Source organism: Microcebus murinus, chromosome 1, assembly GCF_040939455.1.
Source record: "Microcebus murinus isolate Inina chromosome 1, M.murinus_Inina_mat1.0, whole genome shotgun sequence".
NCBI lineage: Eukaryota > Metazoa > Chordata > Mammalia > Primates > Cheirogaleidae > Microcebus > Microcebus murinus.
Window position 1 is genome coordinate 89,036,644 of NC_134104.1, and position 19,773 is coordinate 89,056,416.

General features: G+C 39.0%; 1 protein-coding gene across 2 annotated transcripts in view; it reads left to right on the forward strand.

Moving 5' to 3' along the window:
• The window catches only part of NCEH1 (neutral cholesterol ester hydrolase 1), a 48,009-nt gene extending 28,603 nt beyond the window's left edge, over positions 1-19,406 (forward strand). The window contains exons 2-5 of one of the 2 annotated variants that reach the window (XM_012736406.3): positions 1,916-2,144; positions 4,057-4,126; positions 14,382-14,553; positions 15,584-19,406. In XM_012736406.3, coding sequence (XP_012591860.2) covers positions 1,916-2,144; positions 4,057-4,126; positions 14,382-14,553; positions 15,584-16,201 — 1,089 coding nt within the window. In that variant the 3' untranslated portion in view covers positions 16,202-19,406. Of the gene's footprint in view, positions 1-1,915; positions 2,145-2,181; positions 3,284-4,056; positions 4,127-14,381; positions 14,554-15,583 lie in introns of those variants that run through there. The other variant, XM_076003822.1, reaches the window with a different exon arrangement.
• Positions 19,407-19,773: the final 367 nt, after the last annotated feature.

The following is a 19,773-nucleotide window of genomic DNA, read 5'->3' on the forward strand; positions in this document are numbered from 1 at the left end:
CACAAGTTACATAAAGGAAACCCAAGGTGGATTCTCTTGGAAAATGAACAATCTTCTCATATCTTGTCTTGTAAAGGCAATTTGTGTGTTCTATAGTTTTCCTGTAGTGAAAGAAACTCATGTATACTTTGTCTTAAATACTTCGTAAAGTATTCATTTAAATGAATACAGTTCATAAAGGAACAGAGCCAAGTCTGCCATTTCTCTGTTCATATTTCACTATTTCATACCTGTCAAACTGCTAATTCTGTGAGAAGTGGAAGGGATCCTGCATGTTGTCTATTAATTGGTAACCGTATTAACTATTCGTAACACAATAAACAAGGGTTTATTGTGTCTACTCTAGAAACCTTGGCAGATACAGCACTTCTCAGCTATGCCCTGGCAGATCTCAATATTCCCCAAGCTAGACTAACATTTCATCACAAAAACTCACATGACGATTTGTCAAAGAACTTAAATTGATAGTTAGAAACCTCTGTGCATGTGTGCACATGTGCGCACACATGTATTTAATGTCAAGAACATTAACAGTTGTTTTAACTTTTTCAGTAAATTGGTCAGCTGATGTCAGGGCACACATAGAAGTTGAATTCTTTTATTAATATTCATTTGCTCTGCTGCTGCTTATACTTGCCAGCAAACGAATATTAATGGAATTCCTGAAATAGCTGTTCATTGTTAGATTAATTGCCTCCTGTTCTTGTTTTTCATGAACACTTGCTAATGGTTTTTATAATGTAGTGTTATCTAACCCTTTTTATGACAAGGTGTGTATATATGTGCATGTATATGTATGTGTACATATATACATATGCACACACGCACGTATAATAATGTTTATAAAGAACACTGGAATAAATGGCTCAGGAGCTTGGCTGCCCCGAGGCCAAGGGGATGAACGCACCTGCATCCTCTTGAAGACACACCAGCATGCCCTGTGCATAGGCTGAGAAGGCGTATTTTTGCAGAGAACATTATTACCTTGATCTTGTGATGGCATTAATGGTTTCACTAATCACCAGTGTTCTGTTTCGTATTCTACAAAACAGCACTGTTGCTCTCCAGCTGTTCCCCTTTCTGAGGAACTTGTAGAAAGGGAAAGAGGGGAAGAAACTCTGCAGGGTCTTTGCTGGGTAGGCAACTTAGGTCTCTACTCTCCTTTTGCAAGCAAATGATTTCCCATGAACGCTGAGTGCAGAGCTCAGTTCCCTCAAGGTTCAGAGGGAAAAAGAAGTCAGGCATGCTTCTAAAAACCTGATTATTATCACTTCTTGGTCTTTTGGTTAAGATCTAGTGTAAAAAGCTCCTGGCTGTGTCTGAGCTGATCTGCTTCTAAATGCCAGGGCCTCCAGGATGCCCTTGTTCCTTCTTTCTTGCACGCTCATTGTTGTCTCCTACTCTCAAAACAAACAGATGCAAATATATAAGTTTCAAAGCACTTTCAAAATAGTATAAATGTAAAACTTTTCTCTCTTTTATTTGCATTTAAATAAAGTATCCTTTCATCACTTCAGGTATGTTATCAAAACAGTGATGGGCTCATTTAGGGGAAAAAAAAGAGCTTCCATCCATTCACAAGTCCTAGGTTTTGAGTCCCAGAACTACCACTAACTAAATGGGCAAATTTAGTTAATTTCTAAGCCTTCTCAATAAAATGGGGCTGATAATAGCTGTCCCATTCCCATGTCAGAGCTGACCTGAAAATGAAAAGGAGAGCTCATATATAAAACATTTGTCAGTCTGAAAGCAGAAGGTAAATATAATTTGCTGTTGCTGTAAAAGTGTCCGGGGAGCCACCAATCCAGTGGCAGTTACGTGTAAGAATTTGGGTACTGAGAGTTGGTGAATATAGCTCTGGTAATGACAAATTTGACACGTGCTCTTCTTCCTTATTCCCTTTCTTATCCTGTAGAGTGACCTGATACACTTCCTGGGACTGAGCCATCACCTGCTTGCGCTGAATTTTATCATTGTTTCTTTTGGCAAAAAAAGTGCATGGTCGTCTGCCCAAGTGAAGGTGACTGACACTGACTTTGACAGCGTGGAAGTCAGAGTGTTTGAAGGCCCTCCAAAGCCAGAAGAGCCACTGAAACGCAGTGTTGTTTATATCCACGGAGGAGGCTGGGCCTTGGCAAGTGCAAGTATGTCCTGGTCACCTTCAGATTGTTTGGCATTGTGGTTGGCTCTGGGGAGATGTGTGACTGAGTTTGGCTTTCTTAGTGGGGAACGAGGCGGAGGGACCGTGTGACTCAGTTCCCCTGGACGGTCCAATTACCCTTGTTGTCCCAGTATAAGTATAAATAATGTATCCTTTTCACTCTCAAAAGGGCTCTCTGGTTTGGGTGATAAATTATATGATTACCCAAGTAAGGGTGTTTGCTTGTTGATTTGTTTGTTAATTCAGAGAGGCTTTTTTTTTCCTTCTGAGAAAGCGAACAAGCCGATGAAAATATTTCCTGTGTGCTAAATCATAGACTAACTTATTGTGAGGTGCTGATGATAGCTTTCTATACCAAAACAAGGCAATGGTGACAGAGTTTTATGTGTAGCTCTTTTGCCCATTTGTGCTTTGAAGACGTATTTCTATGAAACAGAACAGGTATTTTCTTTTTTTCTTTTTTTTTTTTTTGCAGGAAGGACACTCAGATAGGTATTTTCTTAATTTACATGTTATCTCAACATTTTATCTACTTATGAAAGCAAAGATTAAGATATAAAAGGTATGTAACCATTAATAGGAAACAGTCTTGTAAAGTTCAAGAATATTTTCTTTAGAGTTGGACAGCTTTCACGAGTAGAGTACATTCCAAATGGCAGGCAGCCAACTAGAACAGCCCAGGGGAAAACCGACCAAACAGGCTGTTGGGGCCTTATCTCTGCTATGATGATCATGGAACTATTAATACTTCCTCATCTTTAGCCCCCGGCTTTTGGCATCCGCTAAGTTTAAAAGCAATGGCAATTTGTTTGCATATTTTATTATTATATGACTTTTTTAATGCAGCAAAAGTCAAAAGTGTAACTTTTTCTAGTAATCCCATTTAATTCCATATCCATTGTTTATTCTTTTATTCAGTGATTTTTTTTTTCATGTTTTCAGCAGATGTTCACTGAATATGTGAGTTTCCTGGGGTGTAGGACTTCAGTGCAAAAGCTCAAACAGTGTGGGCCAGCCTGGACCACTGGTCACTCTGATGTGGACAGAGTCTGTGACTTAGAAAAGGCTGAATCTTTAGCATTGGACACTTGCCGGGTGAGATTGTCCTGGAAGACAGGAAGTGTAGGTATCAGGAATGGTATGGGTTACAAGAGCCAACCTGGCTTTTTCTGGATAATTTTGACTGATCACTCCTACCAGAGGAAGAGCTTGGGCTGGTCGAGGTATACAGGGGCTTATGTAGTTCTTAAACCTTTGGTTCTAAGACTACCTTGGAAAGCCTATAAATAAGGAAACATTTGGCTCTCTATTGCCACAATGTAGATATCAATTTATTGAAAGGAGAAGTAAGACATTAAATTCTTACATACTAAAATTGTTTCTGTCACTGCAGATCTTTGGATCCTCTTTCTAAGAAGTGCTAAGACTTCCTAAAATTCTAGTTTCTTATATGTTGGTTTAAAGAGAATATCATATTCTTCAAATTGGTGACTTTCCTGAATTATAGCAAATGAGGATGTTGAAAGGGCAAAATTTTATGAAACTGCTTACTAGCTGTGGTTTTTTTGAAAGTTATATACATTTGAAGAGCTACAAAATCAGAATTAATTTGGTGCATTTCATATAGTCCATTAAGAAATGAATGTTTAATTAGTTAAAAACATATTCAAAATCTAATATAGATTTCCTTTTATTTATGGTAATTGCATTTAATCTGAAACCAGATTTAATTTTTGCATTTGTGCGTTAATTCTATTAAGACACTTGTTCACGTTTGCTTTTTATTATGTTTTTATTATTAATAACTTAACTCCAAATCTAAAAGCAATCCACACTTAGCAGAATTTAAGATTTAAATGATCCGTTTTGCAGTGATTGTTCTTTGTCTCTTTTAGAAATCAAGTATTATGACGAGCTGTGTACAGCAATGGCTGAAGAATTGAATGCTGTCATTGTGGCCATTGAGTAAGTAATTAATGCTAGTCTTGGAAAATCTTATTTTATTAAGAAAGGATTGCAGATAATAGTCTAATTTTGCCAGTGATAAAGTAAAGTCTAAAAGGGTGGGAAATGATTTGCCCAAGATCACACTCCACAGAATCAGAAAGAAGGGATTTCTAATATAACAAAATTTCCTGAACTGGCTTTATAACACTTTGAATTACCTTTTTTATTTTTAGTTTTGGAAGCTCCAGGAAAAGGAATTAACTGAAAGCTAGAGCAATGTACAATCAGTTACCTGGAACATAAAAGTTTGATACTAACTTTTTAAATCTAAAAAGCAATCGGGATTTTAAGAGAATCTCTCTTACAGCCAATTGTTGGAAAATTTGTTCTCTTAGAGTCAGATTCTATAACTTGGACCTTGGGAATAGAAGTAAGTGTTCAATAAATCTTAAAAGGCATAGTTAGTAGTAGTCATAGTAATATTAGTTGTTTGAGTTATCTCAACCAGTTCCAACTTCCAGTTAAGCTATCTCAATCAGTTCCAACTTTTCTGGGCAACTAGGAAGGATGTGGATAATAATTATAACAATTATAGTGATAGTAACGATACAAAAATCATGCTGTGGATTCTGTGCCATGAATTGTGCAAGAGCTTTTGCATGCCTATCTGTCTTCCTTTAGGTCTTTGTTTAGATACCATCCCTTCAGCCAGGCCTTCCTTGACAAGCCCAGGTAAAATTGTAGCCCACCTTCCTTTGCTTTATCTCTCTCCAAAGCTATATCATCAATGTCTTACAGACCATATATTTAACTTATTGGTGAGTTTTCTTCATGAAGATCAACAAGGAAATTAACGTATTGTGTGTTTATTGTAGTAAATGGAAATAGACAATATGAACTTCATAAAGGCAAAAATTGTAAGGCTTTTTGTCTGTTTTATTCATTGCTGAATCATCATTAGTGCCTGGAAACATCCCTGGCGTATTGTGGGCATTCAGTAAATGTTTATGAAATGAATGAATGAAGTGTCTTACTTAATTCTCAAATATAGTGTCAAAAGATAATATTTTGATATCTTTTTCACAAATAAGGAAATTGAGACCCAAGAAGCTAAATGATTTACATGAGGCCAAATAGCTAGCTAGTCACATAGATGGTCTAGGGGAATTGAACCCAGATCAGATAGTTCCAGAGGTACCTATACCTTTTTGACCCATTATCAAGCCAATATTGAAGGAAGCCGAGATGCGGAGTGATGAGACAGTGCCATCAACCACTTTTCATGCCCCAAGCTCATTCAGTTATCCCTTTCCCCTGCCTCCCTGTCACCTGCTTGCCCGTTGATGGCTCACCTCCTTGCTCCTACTCTAGATCTGAGATCTAAAATCCTCTTTTCTGCCTTCTTTTGGAAGGGCTATTTTTGACCCTGTGGACAAAAACCATAGAGTCACACAGAGTGTGACCTCTCCTCCTTAGCAGATTTGGCCACCTTCTCTCCTTAGCAGATTTGGCTCCAGACAGCTCTGGACAGCTCCCAGGCCTTTCCAGAGTCTCAGCTGGGCCTCCCAGATCACTCAAGGGCTCTCAGTGCAGTTGGGTAATGCAGGAAACTTCAAGTAAATGATTGTGGCAGCTGGCCAGAGGAAAGCGGGGCTGTTTAAGCAGCGAAGCCTCATCATGGGACAAGGCCCTAGAGCTCAGTATTGGACAAGCTTCAGGAGCCCAGTGGTGGTTTACTATGTAGCCCTAGCTTATTGCAGGCCTGAGTAAAGGAGGGAAGCTGCGCTTACTTCACTTGGGAGCAAGAGGATTCTTTATTCACCACACAGGACTTACCCTCCGAGGCTGCAATATTAGCAATTGGCAACATGCCCCGCAGCTGTTTCTACGTGGCCTTCTCTACCTATCAACATCTGTCTCAAGTAAAACAGGTTCTTTTGAGTGTAGGGTTATAATAAACCACAGCAGAATGGATAAGATTTTTTAAGGAATTTTTTTTTAAAAGTACTAAAATATAGAAGGGACTGCTTTCATCTTCACTTCCCACTGTGCCTAATCTACACAGCGTGGCATCCAGATGGGAGACATCACAGAGCAGCCAGCAGGGACCATGTCTCATGACTGTGACCTCAGGCAAGTCACTTAAACTCATGTCAAAAGGGGTTCGGAATCCTTCCTGTATGTTTTGAGCTACTGGGAAAAGAGCCAGGTGTGGTGGCATGTGGCTGTAGTCCCAGCTATTTGGGAGGCTAAGGTGGGAAGATGGTGTGAGCCCAGAGGTTTGAGACTAGCTTGAGCAACATAGTGAGACCTTGTGTCTTTATAAAAAATAAAATTGTGGGAACAGAAATCATGTCTTCTTTGCTTCCAGCACCTAGTACAAGGCGTAGAGTGTGCGTCCTAAGAAAATAGATGTTGAGTAGCAATAATGACTTCAGAGAGTTGTCATGAGAATCAGTTTAGACAACTGATATAAAAGGACTTCTGATGTCCAAAAGCACTAGACAAGTCTGGAGGATTAGTGCTGTAGTCTATAGAACGAGAAGGTCAACTTACAAATGTGCATTTGGAACTCAGCACTTTTTTTTTTCAGAAATAATGAGATGATAGTCCTTGTTAGGATCCAGGCCAGCCCACAGAGAGCATATGTTCTAGTTAAGGTATAGCTAACATCATATGATCTTGTCGTTTCTCTTGGAAAGTATGTTCAGAGATCTAACTTGGGAACATAATTCTTCTCACTGGCTCACTTCTTTCCTCTTACTTTTATTCCATAAATATTTATTGAATTCCTATTCTATACCAGTTACTATGTTAAGTTCTGGTAACGGATTTAATTCCTGCCCTTATGGCGTTTACCGTCTAGATGAGAAAGCAAACCTTGAACAAGTCATAGTAAGTGTGAGAAGTGATGTGAAGTCGAAGAGAAGTAGTAATGGAAGCATCTACTAGGCAAGACCTTAGCTAGTTTAAAGGGACAGAAAAGGCATCTTAAAGAAAGTGATGTTTGGACAAGCCCCAAGGATGAGCAGAACCTACTTAGACAAAGTAGTTGGCCATGGGAGTCCAAAGTGGTGTACTGAGAGAGCTTGGGAGAGAAAGGAGGGGGCAGAGAGCATTATGGAAATGAAACACGAGAGAAGACAGATGGGATGGAAAGTCCGGGGGTCACTGAGGAGAGCAAAAGTAAGGGCGGGTGAGCCTGAGGGGCTTCCGGAGGATGGTGGACCCTTGCTTCTCCTGGAATTCCACCTTCTAGCAGAGAGGCTGTCTGCAGCCAGCTGTTCCTTATCCTTGAGGCCCACAGGAGTGGGCAGTGGTGTCTTGGCTTCACTTCATGTGGGTCGTGGCATTGGGGAAGGTGATCGTCTGTGGAAGCTAGTGGGCAAGGATTGGGGACAGCCCTGGTGATGGAGTCACCTCACATGATGTGAGACCTGGAATGGGGACTTCTTGAGTCATGTCAAGGGTCTAAGGATGGACCTAGTAACTGAGGGAGGTAAAAGCCTTGAGTTACAAGAAATTGGTAAAAACCATGCCTGCTACATAGTAGCTTTTACAACACTATGCTATTTTTATGTATTGATTGCACAATGAGTAATTGTTAAACAAATGAAAAAGTTTAACTTACAATATCATTTCTAAGATACACAGATGTATACTTACTTATATAACCTAGGAAGGGCTTATTTTATATTCATAAACTTCAATGCAGTTAGCTAAACACAGTACCTTTTTATCCGTAGTATGTATAATGAAACACAACACTAGAACCCTAAGACAAAAGTGTTAATGAAGATTTAATTATCTTTAAAAAAAATAAAATACAAGATAATAAAGTAGGTATGGTGAATGTTATTCTACGAGGGATTTGTCTTGCTTTTTGGGGTGTGGAAAATGAATTCAAGTTGTGGTTTGCTTTTAATTAAATCTTTTTTTTTTTTTTTTTTTTTTTTTTTTTTTTTTTTTTTTTTTTTTTGAGACAGAGTCTCACTTTGTTGTCCAGGCTAGAGTGAGTGCCGTGGCGTCAGCCTAGCTCACAGCAACCTCAAACTCCTGGGCTCCAGTGATCCTCCTGCCTCAGCCTCCCGAGTAGCTGGGACTACAGGCATGCGCCACTATGCCCGGCTAATTTTTTATATATATATATCAGTTGGCCAATTAATTTCTTTCTATTTATAGTAGAGACGGGGTCTCGCTCTTGCTCAGGCTGGTTTCGAACTCCTGACCTTGAGCAATCCGCCCGCCTCGGCCTCCCAAGAGCTAGGATTACAGGCGTGAGCCACCGCGCCCGGCCTTAATTAAATCTTTACTACACTCATAAGCTCTCCATTTTATATGGATGCCTTTAGCCCTATTTCCATTCCAGCAAATGGTAGGTGGCATTGTGTGTAGAGAACTTGAAACTTTACAGAGCTGTAAAGAACACTGAGGATCTGGACAGAAGAGATGCTGGAGTACTGATCTTGGCTTGCTGCTCACAGAGTTATGAGCAATGGCACTTTCGTGCCCCTGGGTTTTTTTATCCTTAAAATTAGAAGAGTGCAAGCTGACAAAATCACAGTGCTTTTAGGAGGCACGGTAGGACACGTATCTCCATAATTATTTGTACATTTGAGATAGTCTGAAAAAAACTTAATGACAATGACCTAGCTTTGACCTTCACTCTGCTCCTTGTCCTGCTCTTCCTTAGGGTCATGATTGAGGGGAGAAATCCTTGCTCATCACCCACATGGGGCAGCCCTGGAAGGTGGGCAACCTAAATTCCTTAGGAGTTCCCCTCCCTAAAAAGGGAAGACTTGATCAAAACTTGCCTTTTACTCAATCCAGGCTGACTGACCTTAGCAAACCTAAGTAGCCTCAGAAATAATTTCATACTACAGAAAGAAAACATTGTTGCTTTTAAAAAGTGTTTTTTTTTTCCTTCACTATTGTTAGAGAATCTCTCCTTTTAGATGTATTTAAATTGATGTCACCTTGGCTCTGTGTTCTACTAACATTAAAAAAACCACCATCTTCTCTTTTGTGGTTTAAGTCTTTTAGAATTTTGAGGGTGGTGGCGCTAGAAATTGGAGCTTTAGAAAAGGACTATGTTACAACTACAGAACGCCTATGACCCCAAACCGCTGTGAGCTGTGAAGCTTCCTCCCACTCAAACCTGAATCCTGTAGTGTTATTTTTAGCTTTCGAAACCACGCCCAGGGATAAAGGATGTGCCTGGCACCAAGCGTGCTTGGCTTCGGTGGCCACCTGGGGGAGCACGCTGGCTCTCTGTTTGCTCTTGAGATTAAAGAAGAGGTTTGTTTGCCTCTGAATGGGAGGAGGCAGTTTAGATAAACAAGGAGAGCCTGTGGACCTTCCTGTTGTTTACATAGAGGCGTCTCCTAAATCTCAAGTTGTGAGCAGATCATTGGAGCTTCACAGGGTTCAAATAGATCTCAAGTCTAGGCTCAGTCCTATACCTAGGATTTTGGTATAGCATTCTGACATTGTAGATTCTTTTAGATGTTATTCTAGTCCCATCAGCCAAGCCTTTACTAATCTCTGCTCTCCTTTGCTGAGTGACTGGTGGTCAAAGCTATCTCAAGGAGCCAATTTTGAAAGTAGAAACAGAAAGAAAGACCCTCAAATTTTATGCACAAATCACATTTTATGAATGAAAAAAGAATTAATAGTCCATTCACAATCCCTCTACTCAAGTGCAATTTTATTATATGTTCTTTTAAATAGAATAGAATAAATAGATTCTTTTTCTGGAGTTGTCTCCCTCAATTAAGAGAGCACAATATGGATTTAATCATTGATTTGTTTTAGCTATCTCTTACTAAAGATATGGGTTTTCTAAGATGGGGTAGTGTTAACTTTTTTATATTCCCAAGATAAATCTATTGAGCTTTTCTTGGGAGATAGAAAAGAGGGAGAAAAAAAAAATGAAGAAAGGAGTGAGGCTTCTCTCTCTCCTGCTGAATGTCATAGGAGTATGGTTTCATTCCAGCATATCACATGTACCTTTCACCTAACTGGCACTACATGAAGAGAACTCAGTGCCTTTTCCCACAGCAGAAGATTGTACACATGGTCTCCAGGTTAGGTTATTCGGAGGGGGAATGCCCACTTCAACCCTCTAAGAACACTAGTGTCATTCAAGGCTTGGAACAACTCCTATTTCCCTTTAACTCACAGCTTGAGAGAGTGTCTGCCTTTGACTTAAGTAGCAATTTGTCAGTCTTTCTGAGCGTTGCTGTATCTCTGCAGTCCCTGTTAATAAATAGGTAATGAAGTAAGTAGTAGATCATTAGAAATGGTGCTGCTTATTTCAGGTTGGGTACATCATAACACATTGGTACGTAATTATGACTTCCCATCCACTTCTGGAGAAAGTTGAGATGTCTGTGTTATGACATATTACCAGAGAAACTTTGAAGGCTCCAAGGAAGTTAAGTGACTTTTAGCCTCTGGAGACTCAGAGGTTTAATGGAAGAAGTGATGTTTGAAATGAAACTTAAAGGATGAGAATATTTGATGAGGAAGCCGTGGGGCAAGGGCTAAGGGGATAGAGAGAGGGACCAAAGCATTGGGAATGGGGAAAGGTGCAAGGTGTTCTGAGAAAAGTGAGGATGTGATTGGACTGCATGATACTTCTGAACCCTGGCCACGTTTAGAATTACTTGGGGAAATTTTCTTTGAATGTAGATGCTGGGCCCTACCCCAGACCAACTGAATTGGAATATTTTGTAGAGGGGCTCAAACCTCAGGGTTTTTTTAAAAGAAAAACTGCCAAGATTATGTAGGCATGGGAGGTAGATACAAAGTTGAGAACACCTGAGCTAATGCACAGATAAATCTTTAAACTTTTGTTTGGAAAGAAGAAAATTGTGTAATTAAGGATGTACCATAGGCCCTGCACTGTGCAAAGCGTTTTGTTTTGAGAATATTGCAAAACTATTGAAATTGTTAGAGAACTTCTGAGATGTCAAAAATCTATAGTTTTAAGAATTTACTGCTTTGATGAGGTAATGAGAATACGTGTGTGTGTGTGTGTGTGTGTGTGTGTGTGTGTGTGTGTGTGTGTATGGCTGTGGGTTTTGAAGAATGAGAATATATTTAAAAGAGAGAGGGGCATAGGTTTTGAAGTCATTTTGTGAGTTTAGAGGCCAGCTCTTCACTTATAAGCTGTTGCAGACAAGTTGCACATCCTCTTTGAGTCTCACATTCTCATCCTTAAATCCATAGATGGACATTTGAGCAAAACACACCTGTAGAATACTTGGCGAGGTGCCTCGACTGGCAGGAATGTGATTTTCTTTATATACTACACATTTTTTTCAATTGATTAAACCCCATGCCTGAGTTTACACCAAATTTTATTCTTCTAGCAGAAGGTACATGTTGTGATAAAGCTGGCATTGCAGAGTCATCTATCCCTGCAGTGATTGGGGCAAATCTATATAATAAATATGCCATAATATGAATAATATTTATATTTCCGGTGCTTTATTTAATTCAAGATATACAACTTTTAAAAGAAAATGTCAGAACACTCTTTCAGTACTTTGCAGGGACATAGCTTTGAACACAAGCAGCAGATATATTTATGTATGCTTTCCTTGGCTGTGCCTCCCACAAATTTCCTCCTGACTCTTGGTTTTATGTGTCTATGGAGATATTATCAATTTTTGTTTCTCAGGTGAATTTCAAGCTACTTTGAAAGTTCATCTTACACCAGGTCACCTAAGAAATATCTAGTTTCAGTATACTCTCCAGTCTACAAAAATGGTGTTCCCTTTTTTTGAGTGAAATCAAAGAACGTTTCCAGCTTGAACATAGATAAGGGGAGGGATTAGGATTTGCATTATTAAGGGTATCAGGAAGACTCTTATATCATAATCTGTTTTTAAGCATATTTACCCTGTTATCTGACCCAGTTATTAATTGACAAGATTGAGCAGTAGCACATTCTTTTAGATTACTTATTTCCCTTGATCCAAAGTCACTGAGACCTTTTCTGAAATAGCATTTGAAAACTCAATTTAATTGAAGTATGTATGCCAGCAGAATATGTTCCCACCACCTGGGCAACAAGGAAAACAGTTTATCATGATATGTGGTATAGAAAATGGGCTTTATTTTTACACTTGAGGCATAAAGTACATTTGCTTTTATTAAAATTAAAAATTCACCTCAGTAATATTGAAGACAAAAAATTGAGACCTCCTCCAAAAACTGGGAGGTAAATAGAATCATGGGAGATGCCGCCACCTAGTGGACAAAACACAAAACGCATACTCATGCTTTTTTGGCCCATTATTAACGAATGGAATCCTATAGCAGCAGCTTTAAGACAGTGAAAAATCAACTGGATAAAAACATTTTGGATAATTTAATTGATAATCACAAATAGAAAAATAAGAAATGAGAAAGCTTATTTTATCCGCCATAAGGCAACTATAAGGGAATTTATTGTTGCATTTAGTTTCAAAATATAATAGTTCCCAAATGAACAGATCTACATTCACTACTTATCAAAGTATTTCACAAATATTTGTTCATTTGATTGTATCTGCACTGAATGTCAAGATTTTTAATTAGCTAGCTGTATTTTAGATGGGGGAAAATAAATGGCATTATATAGCTTAGAAAAAATTAGTTTCTGAAAATAAATATGCAAATTATAAGATGGAGTCTTAAATGTAGTCTTAAATGGCTATTATTATATTTTAATTAGGTAATTAATTTCTATCCTACCTCATTTTGGTCTGTGTTTGACTTATTTTACAAGTCAAATAACTTTTCTGTGCCTCAGTTTCTTCATTTGTAAAATGAAGGCATGTTAATAAAAAAGGTTTATTGGGCCGGGCATGGTGGCTCATGCCTATAATCGTAGCACTCTGGGAGGCCAAGACGGGTTGATTGCTTGAGCTCAGGAGTTCAAGACCAGCCTGAGCAAGAGCGAGACCCGTCTGTACTAAAAATAGAAAGAAATTAATTGGCCAACTGAAAATATATAGAAAAAATTAGCCGGGCATGGCGGTGCATGCCTGTAGTCCCAGGTACTCAGGAGGCTGAGGCAGGAGCATTGCTTGAGCCCAGGAGTTTGTGGTTGCTGTGAGCTAGGCTGACGCCACGGCACTATAGCTCAAGCAACAGAGTGAGACTCTGTCTCAAGAAAAAAAAAAAAAAAGGTTTATTGGATGGATGATTTCATGCCCAGCACATTGGTGGATACTAGAAACACAAAGATGAAAAAAACACAGTTCCTCATGTCAGAGAACATGATCATTAGAGGAAATATATAAAGAAATAATTTTAATATGAGGCAGCAAGAACAGTGACATACACCAGCACGTAGAAATATCAAGGGATGGTGGCCAACTCAATCCCAGAAGCAAGTGGAGATACAGTCCAGGAAGGCTTCCTGGAGGAGGCCAAAGCCTTCAGGTAAGGCTTAAAGAATGACTGAAAATTAATAAGCAAAAGAGGAGAGTGCAGACTGAGAAGGCATTCCAGACCAAGACTGCCTATGTGTAAGATAATATTATGTGTGGGGCATTTGATAAAACCAGGGTTCTTTGGGACCCTTAAGAGAATATGAATTCTACTAGGTGTACAGAGTAGGATCCCAAAAGACTCTGATCTTGCAAAGTGGCGTGGTAGGAAGAGCCCCAGAAAGATCCTAGAGAGTATGCATAGGCTGCCTGGCAAACTTAGTTTTCTTTTTGTTGATTAAAACTGGCCTTTTAGTTCTAGTCTTCTGGGGAGTGAATGCATTGCCTGGGTTTAATGTCAGGCTGGCATGGACCTCTTCAGTGGAGTACAGTTTTATTAAATTTATCAAATAAATTATGAGGAATACCCTATGGACTCATTAAACATGAGACCAACAAGGTGGTTAACGGTGCCGAGTCACTTTCTAACCCACAGGTGTTGTGAGTGGAACACTGACTTGCAGAAATAAAATTCTGAAACCTATTATAGTTCTATTCGTATCTTTATAATGAACATCGCCTTTTACTTTGAAGTTCTGTTTTGAGTTGTTGTTGGTTTTGTTTTGTTTGGTGGCTGACTATAAAAAAAGAGACTATTGCTAATACAAAATCATTACCATTTAAGCTAAGTATTTGATTTGCAAGAAAATAAATGGTTTAGTTTTGTATTTATCTTGATTTCTTATTGATTATTTCTGGCTTTAAAAGAACCAGTTTCCCTTTAGACTTTAAATATCCTATAAAAACTTGGTGGAGGCCTTACAGGAATACAACTTTTGTCTTTATAGATACAGGCTGGTTCCAAAGGTTTATTTTCCTGAGCAAATTCACGATGTTGTACGTGCCACAAAGCATTTCATGCAGCCAGAAATCTTACAGAAGTATATGGTGGATCCAGGCAGAATCTGCATTTCTGGTGACAGTGCTGGTGGAAATTTGGCTGCTGCCCTTGTACAACAGGTAACAGCGCTGCCTTGGGGTGCTGGTGGCGGGAGGGCACGTGGTAAGGTCCAGCAGACCCACACGTTCTCCACTTCACGTGGCAAAGGCACTGTCAGGTGAGCTGGTCACTAGATGGCCAAGTTAGTCACACTGTTGCACTTGCAGCATTCTCAGAGATGCTTTCAAATTAGGAAGATGGGACATTGAAGGAAGTGTCATCTATGAGTCCTTACAAAAGCCCTGATTATATTCAGTGTTAGAGAAGTGCTAACGTCCCTTGGTTCTTCTCCAGGATATGCATGGAAATTACATATCCCTTCCTCCTTTTCCATGTTTGACCTACAAAAAGGAATATTTTTGTTTATATTCCAATTCCTAAGATTCTTCCCTCAGAACTTTGAGCCTAATTAAAAAATTGAAAAGTGTTTCCCCCAATTTTTTAAAAATAAAAGTAAAAATTAACTGGATCAGCCATTTCAATTGTTATGCTACAAGTTAATCTGTGCTTTACCTGTTTAAATTCTTTGAAATCTGTGCCTGTCTCAAATGGCACCCAAATTTTTTGGCAGCTGTGTAAACTCAAAGTAAACACAACATTTTCTTCCACTTATAGATTAAATAACCTAAGAATAGCATTTAGTAGGATCTCAGGGTATCCTTGCTGATGAACAGTTAGTATTCACGTTTGGCAAGAGAGCAAAAATTTACGTTAACACCCAGGCGTGCTAAGTGCCAAAAGATAGATACGAGTGAAATATGAATGGGAGTTTAAAAACCTAAGAGATGATGTACCCTTGAAGGGTTTGTTCAAAACTATGAATTGCAAACATCATACCTTTCTTTGTAAGCAGCCAGCAGCTTGATGGGGGTGGTGGTGATGGGAATTATTTCTCCTTTAAACTATCATGTTTAATACCATGCCTGTTATAAACTAAACACTTACACCTTTGACAGGTTCAAAGTAACACATTAAGATACTTTATAGGGTATGGTTTCTGTGCAAGGAGCTATGCAAAATGAAATAATGTGTTTGCATCCTCTTCTCCAGTTTAATCAAGACGCCAACCTAAGAAATAAGCTCAAACTGCAAGCTTTAATTTATCCAGCTCTTCAAGCTTTAGATTTTAACACACCCTCTTATCAGCAAAATGTGAACACCCCAATCCTGCCCCGCTACGTCATGGTAAAGTATTGGCTGGACTACTTCAAAGGCAACTACGACTTTGTTCAGGCCATGATAGTTAACAATCACACATCACTGGATGTGGAAGAGGCCACTGCCCTCAGGGCACGTCTAAACTGGACGTCCCTCTTGCCCGCATCCTTCACGAAGAACTATAGTCCTGTTGTGCAGACCACGGGCAATGCCAGGATTGTCCGGGAGATCCCTCAGCTGCTGGATGCCCGCTCTGCCCCACTCATAGCGGACCAGGAAGTGCTCCAGCACCTCCCAAAGACCTACATTCTGACGTGTGAGCATGATGTCCTGAGAGACGATGGGGTCATGTATGCCAAGCGTTTGGAGAGTGCAGGAGTGGAGGTGACCCTGGACCACTTTGAGGATGGCTTTCACGGATGCATCATTTTTACCAGCTGGCCCACCAACTTCTCGGTGGGAATTCGGACTAGGAACAGTTACATCAAGTGGCTGGATCAAAACCTGTAAAGAAATAAAACTTCTAGAAGGCTCCAGGGAGCCCCTCTTCACCTCCTATACCTGCTTTGGAAAAACATGCACTTTTGAGTTGACTAATCCTTCCTCCCACACCCACGACCCCAGCCCCTAAACCCCCACCCCCATTACTTGTGAGTTATGGAATCTCTATTCCCTGCAGACTTTATGATAATCTAATATTTTAAAATGAATTTGACTAATTGAAGTGCAAAAACATCTGACTTTGGTTCCATAGTGGGCCAGTCTATTCATGTTATTTTGATCAACTACTACTAATACCTACAGCTACAGAAAGCAGGGCTAGGAGCTGCAAATAGCTTTGGTCTTGCCTTTATCTAGATTCTCCTTCAGAAGAAATTCTTCCAGCTCTGGATGATATAATGACCTTTAATGAGTTAAGAAAATGTGGGCTCTTCTTCAACTTGCTAGAGCTTATTTTAGGTGCAGAGCGGTATTCAGTATGTACACTTTCATCTCAGTGCTAGGGACCAAGTACCCTCTGTGGTTGGATGGTTTTGTTTCCTATGGGAATTTTGGCAAAGGCTTTCTAACAAGAACAAGTTTCTCAACAGACTTTCTTCCTATAGTGTGTCCATTTTATGAGACATAGTTATCTATAAGTCCAGCTGGATTGTAATGATACTTGAAAGTTTCTTTCTACCACTATTATTAGAAAACATAAAGTTGCATGCACTGGATAGCTATATATTTTTAAGTTTTTGTTGTTTTTAGTTATGCCATTTCATTGAGTAGATCTTTTGGGAACAAATTTATTTAGATTTCGAACAAGTTTTCCCTTACATAAAAAGTAAAAACAGGCCAGGTGTGGTGGCTCACGCCTGTAATCCTAGCACTCTGGGAGGCCAAGGCGGGTGGATTGCTCAAGGTCAGGAGTTAAAAATGAGCCTGAGCAAGAGGGAGACCCCATCTCTACTAAAAATAGAAAGAAATTAATTGGCCAACTAAAAATGTATAGAAAAAATTAGCTGGGCATGGTGGCACATGCCTGTAGCCACAGCTACTTGGGAGGCTGAGGCAGGAGGATCACTTGAGTCCAGGAGTTTGAGGTTGCCGTGAGCTAGGCTGATGCCATGGCACTCTAGCCCAGGCAACAGAGTGAGACTCTGTCTCAAAAAGAAAAAAAAAAAGTGAAAACAGACAAACGAAACAACCTATTGTTTCTCATAAAAATACTTCTGACATAAATCACCAAAAGCAGTGTGTATATATTTGGCATAGTCAGAAAATACATGTAATGTTTGTTTAAAAGTATGAAAAATACCTTTAGAAGGTCTAGTGTATGCTTGGAAACAACTCTTGCTAAGTGAAAGAGTGAGGTCATCTAAGTGAGGTCATCTATATGGCTTTAAAATGGAACTATTTTGGTATAATGTATTATTTATTTTTAAAAATTATTTAATGATATATGTAGCTAGACTTAGGATTTTTCAGAAAGATGTCCATAATAAATATTTAAAATAATGGCATTTTAAAAACTATTTTAGGGTTTAAAAAACTGCTTAGAGTTATATCCACGTGTAATTTTATGGAAAGAGATAAAATAGCTATTAATACTACTATACATTAAGCATAAATATTTTGATGTTTATGTACAAATATAAGTTAACATTAGAAACTATGACTGCACCTAGTAAAGTCATCTAAGTTTGTAGTTCAATAGCTTAGACAAGACGTATACTGCTCATGTCTCTGCTCTTTATAGTCAGAGCTCCATATTCTTCTGTGTAAAGGGCATACATAGACACCTGGTACCTGCATCCTTCATTTTCTCCTTCCAGCCAGGTCTAGACGTTCTAACAGCCCAAGCTTAACTTCATGTAAAGTCTTCACTGCCAGTGGGAACGAACATCTTTGGCACAGCAAGAGGCTCCAATTCTGATTTGCATTCCTCTGCCCTCCTTCCTGCCACCCTTCCTCTGCCCCAGTTGCTTTTAGCTGCCGCAGTGAGCAGCAGTACAGCTGAGGAACAATACAGTGCACCGTGGAAAGAAATTAGCACCTTTCCACTCCCTTGAAGAATGGTTATTTCTCACTTCTGGCAGTGAAATAACAAAGGAAATTTTGCTTACTGAGTTTTCATTTATGTGTATGAGCCAGCAGCATTTTATATACAAAACAGAAGTAAATGCAACTGTGTGTGTTATGTGTGCGTGTGCCTGTGTGTATATCAAAATAATCATTCACGCTAACTTGCTTATGTTCTTATACAAGTCAGTTACCATCTCTGGGCCTCTTCTCCCTTTCCTGTACAATCAGAGAGCTGAATTACTTGATCCTTGAGGTCTCTTCCAGTTATAAATTCCAAATATTTTGTCAGATTGGCAAATTATATTGGCCTTTTCTTTTACAGTGTTTTTTTTTTTTTTTGGTGTAGGCCATAATTCCTTATACACAGACATTTATATCAACAAATATTTTCTTCCTAAAAAACTGGGATTTTTGTTTTCTTATTCTATGATAGCTACTCTCCTCATATAATCCTATTCCTTTTGACAGTGTTTTAAGAATGTTTGGACCTTATTTTGAAGTCATCTATCTCTAAGAAAGAGGAATTATAAGGCATGCACGGGCTGCCTTAAAATGACGTTTTTTTTCCCCCTCAGAATTGTGAGCAAAATCCTGTAGTAATTATAGATAACAAATGATTCCAGACCTCTAAAAGGCTCTCTCAGATGAAAAGGGAGTGAAAGGAAAAGGGGGTCAACCACTGTTTCTGATAAAATACTTGAGTTTCATTGTTCTTTTAGCTTTTATTCTTATAAAAATGTTTATGTTTTGCAGAATGATCTGTTTTTAGTATTATGGCTTTGTTTTGTCTTTCTCTTTTATGAAAAAGTTGGTAATCTTTTGTAATATTTTCTGTGAAATATGAACATTAATATATGAAGAGAAACCTCAGAGTGCTGCAAGATGTAGTGAAGTGTAAATCTTAAAGTTTTATCATTCATTTGTTAAGAACTTAAAACTATTGTATAATTATCTTGGTGGATATAATATTTTCTGCATGACCTTTTAACATTTGACTTAGCTTATTTCCCACTGTAAAGGGGAAGGCAGATTTTATGAAGGATTTTAGTAGCAAATATATTTTATAAAATGAAAATCCACTGTGGAGATAGGAAAGTATATATCTGTTTTGAATCATGTTTGGAAATAAAGCGGCTCCGTCTGGGAATGTGTCTCATTTCCCCTTGTCTCATTATCTGGCTTTCACTTGAGACAGTGTTGTGTCTTTTTCTCTGTATCCCAGATCCCTAGCCACAGTTCTACCCAGTCTTCTTCCCCCTGGTGCACTCAAGCTTCTTTCAATCACTGAGGGGGGCTCAGGGACCTCCTTGATGGCATTCATTTCTTGTCTGGATACAGTGACTGTTGCCCTGCCCGAGGAAACCTGCTCAGACTGGCCAGAACATTCATAAAAGCCAGGCGGGCCCGGGACCTATTTTGGGGTCATCAATACACATTAGGAAAGGATGATTATAATACTGAACCATTTCAGCCAAAGAAGTATCAGTATCACTGAAGGTAAGCTCTCTGTCATT